Raw genomic sequence first — 10,454 nt, 5'->3', positions numbered from 1 at the left:
AACATGTACTGTTACTTTGGCATCGTCATCTTGCTTGGAAAACACAAATGTAAAAATTGTTTAGCACCTCCAGCCATGCTTTCTACCTCTACCAAATGGCCTCATTCCTCCTGTGACAACCGTTTTAATGTTAATGTACCTATCAAAGACCCACCTTTCTATCCTGCATGCCCTTTCATTCTGAACTTTCTTTCCCTCTGTAACAGTTCCTCCTCTCAACCGGACAAAGTGAAACAGGTTGCTCCCACCATGACGTCCCGGGTGCTGCTGCGGCAACAGCTGATGCGAGAGCAGACACAGGAACAGGAGAGGAAGGAGCAGCAGGCGGCTGCCCAGCTCATGCAAGAGCGGGCCTCTGCCAACCAGTCCCGTGCCATCAACGTAAATGGACCCCTGGGGCTTTCCGCCAAGGCACAAGTCCCGATGGAGATCCTGAAGGTGAGTAAGGGCCTTGGTTGCCATAGCGGCAAGATATAGCTGGAGGGATTGTGGGTCTGATGTTGACCTTTCACCTCCGGGTTAAATGCAGTGCCCAACCAATTTCCTTTTGAAATCATCCATTGTTTCTGCTTCCACCACCCTCGTGAGCAGCGAGTTCCAGTTCATTGTCACTTGCTGATGTAAAAAAAACGACAAAGTTCCTCCTCGCATCCCTTCTGCATATCTTGCTCAAAACCTTAAACCTGTGCCCTCTAGTCTTTGTGCAATCAGCTAATGGGAAGAGGTTTCCCTTGTCTACCTTATCCAAACCTGTCATAATCTTGTATCTTATGTTCCTCTTATGAAGAAGAGGAGTATTGGATTTGAAACTTTAATTCTGTTCCTTCCTCCACAGATGCTACCAGACCTGAGTTTTTCTAGCATTTTTTGTTTTTATTTCAGAATCTGCAGTATTTTGCTTTTATAATCTTGTAATCCTCCGTACAATTCTCCCCTCAATCCCCTTTGCTCCAAGGAGAACAACCTCAACTTCTCCAGCCTAACCTTGTAGGTAAACTACCTCATCCTTGGGACCATTCTGGTAAAGCTCTTCTGCACTCTCTCAAGGACCCCTCACATGGATATTAAAGTGTGGTGACCAGAACTGGACGCAATACTCTAATTGCAGTCTAACCAGAGCTTTATAAAGGTTCAGCATAACTTCCCTGCTTTTGAACACAATTCTCCTGTTTATGAAGCTTGGAAGGTCCTGTATGCCTTGCTAACCACTCCCTTAATATGTCCTGCCACCTTCAAAGTCCTGTGCACTCTGTTCTTGCACATTCCTTATAACTGCTATTGAGTCTTTATTGTCTCTTTCTATCCCTTCTACATCACAGAGAATCAGAATCACAGAATTATTACGGTGTAGAAGGAGGCCATTTGGCCCATCGTGTCTGTACTGGCTCTCTGAGCATTCTAACTTAGTGCCAATCTCCTGCCCTTTCCTGTAATCCTGCACAGTGTTTCTGTTTAAATAATCATCCAGTGCCCTCTTGAATGCCTCAGTTGAACCTGCGTCCACCACACTACCAGACAGTGCATTCCAAACCCGAACTACTCGCTGTGTGAAACTTTTTTTCTTACCTCGCAGTTGCTTCTTTTGCAAAACACTTTAAAACTGTGCTCTCTGGTTCTCGATCCGTTTACGAGTGGGAACGGTTTCTCCCTATCTACTCTGTCCAGACCCCTCATGATTTTGAAAACTTCTGTGAAGCCTCCTCTTAGCCTTCTCCTCTCCAAGGAAAACAGTCCCAACTTCTCCAATCTTTCCTCATAACTGAAGTGTCTCATCCCGGAACCATTCTTATAAACCTCTTCTGCACTCTCTCCAATGTGTTCACATCCTTCCTATAGTTTGGCGCCCAGAACTGTACACACTACTGCAGCTGAGTTCTAACCAGTGCCCTATATAAGTTCATCATAACCTCACACTTGTCTGCAATAAATTCCATCTGTCACTTGTCTGCCCATTCTGCTAGCCTGTCTATGTCCTGTTACAGTCGACTGGTATCGTCCTCACTGTTTGCCACACCTCCATGCTTGGTATCATCAGCAAATTTTGAAATTTATTCAATATCCAAGTTATAAAAATGGCTGATCTCTGCAAGTCTATTTTCCTGCTCCATTTCGATTAATTTCCTTAGTACCCAAAAATCTATCAATTGGTGTGTGTTATAGATTCCACAGCCATTTTCTCAGCATCCATCCTGTTAAGCCTCTTAAGAGTTTACATGTTTCAATGAGATCACCGCTCATGTTTCTAACCTCCAGGGAATATAGGCCTAGATTACCCAGTCTCTCCTCATTGGATATCCAGTGAACAGCCTAGTGAACTGTTACACTCCCTCTAGGGCAAGTGTATCCTTCCTTAGGTAAGGAGACCAAAACTGTACACAATACTCCAGGTGTGGCCTCATCAATGCCCTGTATAATTGTAGTAAGCAGGCTTTTCTCTTATGCACTAACCTCTTTGTAACATATTTGCCTTCCTAATTGCTTGCCATACCTGCACATGAACTTAGTGATTCAGGTGTAAGGACACCCTGCTCCCTCTGCATGCAAACATTTCCCAGTCTCTCACCATTTGGAAAATATTCTGCTCTTCTGGTCTTCCACTCAAAGTGGATAATGTCACACTTTGCCGTGATATATTCCATCCATTGAGTTCTTGCCTACTTACCCAACCATATCAAAATCCCTCTCCAGCCTCTTTGGCTTGTTCACTGCTTATTTTCTCACACAACTTTGTATTGTTAGCAAACCCTGGATGGGTTACAGTCTGTCCCTTTGTTCGTTAAAATGGATTGTAAATAGCTGAGGCCTAAGTGCAGATCCTTGTCGTACCCCACTGTTTACAACCTGCCAACCTGAAAATATCCTGTTTATTCCTCCTTTCTCTTTTCTGCCCATTAACCAAACCTCTATTCATGCTAATACATTATCCTCAGTCCCATGAGTCCTAATTTTCTGTAATAACCTCAAGTATGGCACCACATTGAATGCTTTTTGAAAATCCAAATAGATTACACCCATTGTTTCCTGTTTATCTATCTCACCAGTTACATCTTCAAAGTAAACTCTAGTGTCAAGCACCATTTCTCTCTCATAAAGCCATGTGGACTCTGCTTAATCAGTTCATGATTTTCTAACTGCCCTGTTACCACGTCTCTAATTATAGATTTTAGCAATTTTCCGATGCTAGATATATAGGCCATACATCCCAAAGACTGGCGGATCGTATCAAACAGCATGTCCCAGCCGCTCTTCACAAAGGGCAAGGTACAAACTGTATCCAACAAGCCCGTGCTTGCAAAACTCAGTATCCAACATTAGGTGTGATTCCGCGATTGGACAACATTTGCTAAATAATCCTCAGTGTGCTAAGAATTACGCTGACAACCATTTTAAGATTGTCAGTTGGGCTCCCAATGTGGCGCATTTGCGTGTACTGGAAGCTACGTATGTTAATACACAGGGCCCTGTTCTTTGCAGACAGAAAGAACATGTACACTCATTGCGCCTGTTTCAGCTAAACCAAATAAGTGACAGCCATTCGCTGACTCATTCCTTAGGACAATTCCTTGACTAATTAGGGTCAAAATGCTTGGTTTAAATTTCAAACAATGCTTGGCAGTTAACTGGCGCATTCTTCATGGCAATGCCGTTTGCTAACCAATCAGCACTCTCTTCACATACAGTATAAATTGTTGTTTTCCCCTTATATTGGTATTCTTGCGAAGTGCTCTGAGTGTAAGATGAAAAATTTACACATGTCTCTTTTTTATAAGCAATACTCATGTTCCTCCTTTCTTTAATAGTAGGGTTATGTTTGCTATCTTCCAATCCTTGGAAACTGTTTTAGAGTCTAAGGAATTCTGAAAGATCAAAATGAATGCACCCACTATCTCCACAGCCACCTCTTTTATACCTGAGGATGCAGGTCATCAGTTCCAGGGGATTTGTTGCCCCTTCGTCCCATTAATTTCCCCAGTATTATTTCTTTACTGACACAATTTCTTCAAGTTGCTCTTTATCGCTAGACCCTTTATCCCCCTTTTATTCTGGATTTTTAAGAATGTTTTCTATCGTGAAGACAGGTACAAGGAATTTGTTTAATATCTGCGCCATTTTCTTGTTCCCTGTTATGATTATACCTGTCTCTAATGGGCCCACACTTACCTTCACCAATCTCTATCTGCATACCTGTAAAAATTTTTAGAATCTGTTTTTATGTCCTTTGCTAGTCTACACTCTTTCCTTATCAATTTCTTGGCCTTCCTTTGCTGAATTCTAAAATCCTCCCAATCCTTAAGCTTGCTACATTTTTGTCAACACTTCTTCCTTTGATCAAATACTACCTGTGTCCCTCTTTTTGGCTTCAGTGGGACCACTTTTTAAGTGGGAATTTTTTGTCTTAAAGATATTTTTTGTAAATTATATATTCATTCAAATGCTAGCCATTGCTCATCTACCCTCATTAAAAGTAATGTAGTTTCCCAATCTCCTTAGCAAACCCGCCCCTCATACTGGACTCTAAACGTTAACTCTGCTTCTTTCCCTGTGGATGCTGAGATTTTTCAGTACTTTCTGTTTTTATTTCAGGTCTCCAGCATCCGTGGTATTTTGCTTCCCTTAGTAATAACTTTAATATTGTTGAGTGTAGCTTGCCAAATTTTATTCTTGCTTCCAAAGCAAAATGCAAAACTGGAAATCTGAAATAAAAATGGAAAATGCTGGAATTCCTCAGCGGGTCAAAGTGTGTGTGTGGAGAGGGAAGCAGAGTTCACGTTTCAGATCAATGAGCTTTCGTCAGAACTGCCCTGAGCAAAGGTCACGGACTTGAAATATTATCTCTGTTTATCTCCCCACAGACGCTGCCTGACCTGAGTATTTCCAGTATTTTCTGTTTTAATTTGTTATGTTTTCCCCTTATGCTCTGAAGCATTAATTAAATCATTAAACTGGACACAGTTACAGAGCGATGACTCAACAAAGCTTTCCTCTCCTTTTTTATCACTGTATCCACATTCTTTATACAGATATGGCCTTGGTGGTGTTAAAGTCCCAAGATTACCCCACGTGAACGCTCAGTTGAAATAATAATTTTTTGAATTGATGGTCAAAACATGTTTGTGCTCATTATATCTTGTAAGATTTCCTTAACTGCGTTGAAGATGTCCCACATCTCCTGTTTACTTGTAAGGAGTAAAAAACATTGGCTTTATAGTGACTGTGGGACCTTTTACACTCAGCTGAGAGTGCAGGCGGGGCTGTGCTTTAATGCCTCACCTGAAAGCCCATTTGTAAAGTGAAGCTGACCTGGCTAAATTTCTTCCGGCAGGTGCAGACCCATCTGGAGAACCCTACCAAGTACCACATCCAGCAGTCTCAGCGGCAACAGGTCAAACAGTACCTATCCACCACTATGGGGGGCAAGGCTGCCAGCCAGGCTCTGGCTGGGTCGCACTCCCCAGGGCCTGGGGAGCAGGCGGTGCCTAGGGCAGCGGGCAGTACCCCGAACAGCCCCATGGCACTGCTCAAAATCGGCTCCAACCCAGAGAAGGAGGTGAGATCCTTTGGCGTGGTTTGGGTGGGGAGGTGGGTGAGAGGTATTTAGTTGGGAGATGCGGTTTGGGAGAATTAAAGGACCAGATCCGGGTAATTTAATTGCTGATATTTACTCAGGCTTTCGGGGGTATTCAAGGGGTTATTTCAGGAGGTTTTGGGGGGGCATTTATTCAATTATTTAATGGTTCAGAGGTTATTTAAAGAGGATTAACTGTATTTACTCAGTATTTACAAGGTTCTGGGGGTATTTTGGAAGTGGGGGGTGAGGTTTTGGGGTGTATTTTATGGGCTCAAGTGGTAATTACTTAGTTTTGGGGTATTTGAGGGCTTGGGGTATTGTGGGATATTTCAGTGTGAGTTCAGAGCATGTCATGGTTTTGAGGGGTATTTCAGAAGGGGCTTGGCTGGTATTTAAGGAGTCCTTGGGTTTATGAATTGCGGCTCTTATCCAATCGGATGTGACAGAACCTGTCTGTCCACAGATGGACGATGTCATCGATGAGATCATCAGCTTGGAATCGAGCTACAATGATGACATGATGGGATTGGTCGACTCGGTCCTCCAGATGCCCAATACCGTGAGTCTCCCTCCCCGTTTCTTCACTGTTACCACTGGGGTGGAGTGTGTTTTAATGGGCTGAGCAAGCCCAGAAGCCATGGAATAATAGGCTGGTCCTTGCTGAGATGACGGGTCATGAGCTGACCTCACATGACGTAATGCTGAGCCTCTCTCTCACACACACACACACACACACGTGTGCGTGGTGCCACCCCCTGGCGGTGTGGGAGTGGGCCTGTGGTGCCACCCCCTGGCGGTGTGGGAGTGGGCCTGTGGTGCCGCCCCCTGGCGGTGTGGGGGTGGGCCTGTGGTGCCAACCCTGGCGGTTTGGGAGTGGGCCTGTGGTGCTGCCCCCTGGCGGTGTGGGTGTGGGCCTGTGGTGCTGCCCCCTGGCGGTGTGGGTGTGGGCCTGTGGTGCTGCCCCCTGGCGGTGTGGGTGTGGGCCTGTGGTGCTGCCCCCTGGCGGTGTGGGTGTGGGCCTGTGGTGCTGCCCCCTGGCGGTGTGGGTGTGGGCCTGTGGTGCTGCCCCCTGGCGGTGTGGGTGTGGGCCTGTGGTGCAGCCCCCTGGCGGTGTGGGTGTGGGCCTGTGGTGCTGCCCCCTGGCGGTGTGGGTGTGGGCCTGTGGTGCTGCCCCCTGGCGGTGTGAGAGTGGGCCTGTGGTGCCAACCCTGGCGGTTTGGGAGTGGGCCTGTGGTGCCAACCCTGGAGGTGTGGGTGTGGGCCTGTGGTGCAGCCCCCTGGCGGTGTGGGTGTGGGCCTGTGGTGCTGCCCCCTGGCGGTGTGAGAGTGGGCCTGTGGTGCCAACCCTGGCGGTTTGGGAGTGGGCCTGTGGTGCTGTCCCCTGGCGGTGTGGGTGTGGGCCTGTGGTGCTGCCCCCTGGCGGTGTGGGTGTGGGCCTGTGGTGCTGCCCCCTGGCGGTTTGGGAGTGGGCCTGTGGTGCCAACCCTGGCGGTTTGGGAGTGGGCCTGTGGTGCTGTCCCCTGGCGGTGTGGGTGTGGGCCTGTGGTGCTGCCCCCTGGCGGTGTGGGTGTGGGCCTGTGGTGCTGCCCCCTGGCGGTGTGGGCCTGTGGTGCTGCCCCCTGGCGGTGTGAGAGTGGGCCTGTGGTGCTGCCCCCTGGCGGTGTGGGGGTGGGCCTGTGGTGCTGCCCCCTGGCGGTGTGGGGGTGGGCCTGTGGTGCTGCCCCCTGGCGGTGTGGGGGTGGGCCTGTGGTGCTGCCCCCTGGCGGTGTGGGGGTGGGCCTGTGGTGCTGCCCCCTGGCGGTGTGGGGGTGGGCCTGTGGTGCCGCTCCCTGGCGGTGTGGGGGTGGGCCTGTGGTGCTGCCCCCTGGCGGTGTGGGGGTTGGCCTGTGGTGCAGCCCCCTGGCGGTTTGGGAGTGGGCCTGTGGTGCCGCCCCCTGGCGGTTTGGGAGTGGGCCTGTGGTGCAGCCCCCTGGCGGTTTGGGAGTGGGCCTGTGGTGCCGCCCCCTGGTGGTGTGGGGGTGGGCCTGTGGTGCTGCCCCCTGGCGGTGTGGGGGTTGGCCTGTGGTGCAGCCCCCTGGCGGTTTGGGAGTGGGCCTGTGGTGCCGCCCCCTGGCGGTTTGGGAGTGGGCCTGTGGTGCCGCCCCCTGGTGGTGTGGGGGTGGGCCTGTGGTGCCGCACCCTGGTGGGAGGGGTGGGCCTGTGGTGCCGCACCCTGGTGGGAGGGGTGGGCCTGTGGTGCCGCCTCCAGTTGCAGGAAGATATTGAAGCTGTGCCCCTTGATGGGATGTTGTGTTTGTAACATTGCTGCCGGTGAGAGTATGGAGTTACTGCAGGATCTCCCATGACAAGCTGGGAGATTGGTTTATGAAAGCAGTTCACATTATCTCTCAACATGCATGTGAATTTGATCACAGCCTGCCAGCAGAAAGTATGGCTTTATTGACAGAAAGTTTGAGCGATTTCTGCTGTTGAGATTGGGTTGTTCTTTGAATGGAATCTGTGCCATGACTTTACTCATTGACTCATGTTACTTTTAACCCTGACTGAGTTACTGAATGACATGGCACCTCAGATATTTGGCTTGGTTTCTTGTATCTCTTCGACTATCTGTGTACTAGGTGACAAATGTCTAACAATCTGTTTCCCCTTGCCCACCGTTCTTCTGCCTGCACAGTTACCGGTGTCGGGGAACTTGCTGAACGTCTACACAACACAAAATCTGACTAACGCGACAGTCACCATCAGCAACTCGTGTCCGGCCAACCTGCCCAACAGAAAAGAAAGCCCAGGTACCAGGCACAAGGGTGCTCAGACAAACCATGTTACAGCTCCTCCCCTTTGTGATCTCTTGTTCCACTTCTCTCTCCATCTCTCGACTCAGGATCTCCTGCTCTGTCTGTCTCACCCCGCTCTCTCTGTCTCGCCCCGCTCTCTCTGTCTCGCCCCGCTCTCTCTGTCTCGCCCCGCTCTCTCTGTCTCGCCCCGCTCTCTCTGCCTCGCCCCGCTCTCTCTGCCTCGCCCCGCTCTCTCTGCCTCGCCCCGCTCTCTCTGCCTCGCCCCGCTCTCTCTGCCTCGCCCCGCTCTCTCTGCCTCGCCCCGCTCTCTCTGCCTCGCCCCGCTCTCTCTGCCTCGCCCCGCTCTCTCTGCCTCGCCCGCTCTCTCTGCCTCGCCCCGCTCTCTCTGCCTCGCCCCGCTCTCTCTGCCTCGCCCCGCTCTCTCTGCCTCGCCCCGCTCTCTCTGCCTCGCCCCGCTCTCTCTGCCTCGCCCCGCTCTCTCTGCCTCGCCCCGCTCTCTCTGCCTCGCCCCGCTCTCTCTGCCTCGCCCCGCTCTCTCTGCCTCGCCCCGCTCTCTCTGCCTCGCCCCGCTCTCTCTGCCTCGCCCCGCTCTCTCTGCCTCGCCCCGCTCTCTCTGCCTCGCCCCGCTCTCTCTGCCTCGCCCCGCTCTCTCTGCCCCGCCCCGCTCTCTCTGCCCCGCCCCGCTCTCTCTGCCCCGCCCCGCTCTCTCTGCCCCGCCCCGCTCTCTCTGCCCCGCCCCGCTCTCTCTGCCCCGCCCCGCTCTCTCTGCCCCGCCCCGCTCTCTCTGCCCCGCCCCGCTCTCTCTGCCCCGCCCCGCTCTCTCTGCCCCGCTCTCTGCCGCCCGCTCTCTCTGCCCCGCCCCGCTCTCTCTGCCCCGCCCCGCTCTCTCTGCCCCGCCCCGCTCTCTCTGCCCGCCCCGCTCTCTCTGCCCCGCCCCGCTCTCTCTGCCCGCCCCGCTCTCTCTGCCCCGCCCCGCTCTCTCTGCCCCGCCCCGCTCTCTCTGCCCCGCCCCGCTCTCTTGCCCCGCCCCGCTCTCTCTGCCCCGCCCCGCTCTCTCTGCCCCGCCCCGCTCTCTCTGCCCCGCCCCGCTCTCTCTGCCCGCCCCGCTCTCTCTGCCCCGCCCCGCTCTCTCTGCCCCGCCCCGCTCTCTCTGCCCCGCCCCGCTCTCTCTGCCCCGCCCCGCTCTCTCTGCCCCGCCCCGCTCTCTCTGCCCCGCCCCGCTCTCTCTGCCCCGCCCCGCTCTCTCTGCCCCGCCCCGCTCTCTCTGCCCCGCCCCGCTCTCTCTGCCCCGCCCCGCTCTCTCTGCCCCGCCCCGCTCTCTCTGCCCCGCCCCGCTCTCTCTGCCCCGCCCCGCTCTCTCTGCCCCGCCCCGCTCTCTCTGCCCCACCCCGCTCTCTCTGCCCCACCCCGCTCTCTCTGCCCCACCCCGCTCTCTCTGCCCCACCCCGCTCTCTCTGCCCCACCCCGCTCTCTCTGCCCCACCCCGCTCTCTCTGCCCAGCCCGCTGCTCTCTGCCCCACCCCGCTCTCTCTGCCCACCCCGCTCTCTCTGCCCCACCCCGCTCTCTCTGCCCCACCCCGCTCTCTCTGCCTCACCCCGCTCTCTTTGCTCTTCTGCCACATCCCCACCACCAAAGGATTGTTGCAGCTGTAGCTCAGTGACGACTCTCTCCTCTCCCTCCCCTCACCATCTCACCTCACCCCCCACCTTCTCCCCCCCTCACCTTCTCCCCCCCTCACCTTCTCCCCCCCTCACCTTCTCCCCCCTCACCTTCTCCCCCCCTCACTTCTCCCCCCCTCACCTTCTCCCCCCTCACCTTCTCCCCCCCTCACCTTCTCCCCCCCTCACCTTCTCCCCCCCTCACCTTCTCCCCCCCCTCACCTTCTCCCCCCTCACCTTCTCCCCCCCCTCACCTTCTCCCCCCTCACCTTCTCCCCCCCTCACCTTCTCCCCCCCTCACCTTCTCCCCCCCTCACCTTCTCCCCCCTCACCTTCTCCCCCCCTCACCTTCTCCCCCCCCCTCACCTTCTCCCCCCCCTCACCTTCTCCCCCCTCACCTTCTCCCCCCCTCACCTTCTCCCCCCCTCACC

The 10,454-nt window shown here is 53.5% G+C and overlaps 1 protein-coding gene across 1 annotated transcript; it reads left to right on the top strand.

The window, feature by feature from the left end:
• Nucleotides 1-202: 202 nt before the first annotated feature.
• Nucleotides 203-8,358, top strand: LOC144678559 (transcription factor E3-like; the record flags this gene model as incomplete). Its single annotated transcript, XM_078538308.1, has 4 exons — nucleotides 203-438; nucleotides 5,324-5,548; nucleotides 6,033-6,128; nucleotides 8,244-8,358. Coding segments are annotated over exons 1-4 (625 nt in total), but the record flags the coding sequence as incomplete, so codon positions are not given.
• Nucleotides 8,359-10,454: the final 2,096 nt, after the last annotated feature.

This window comes from Cetorhinus maximus, unplaced genomic scaffold (assembly GCF_964194155.1).
Source record: "Cetorhinus maximus unplaced genomic scaffold, sCetMax3.hap1.1 HAP1_SCAFFOLD_4634, whole genome shotgun sequence".
Taxonomy (NCBI): Eukaryota; Metazoa; Chordata; class Chondrichthyes; order Lamniformes; family Cetorhinidae; genus Cetorhinus; species Cetorhinus maximus.
This window is presented reverse-complemented; position numbering and strand designations above follow the sequence as displayed.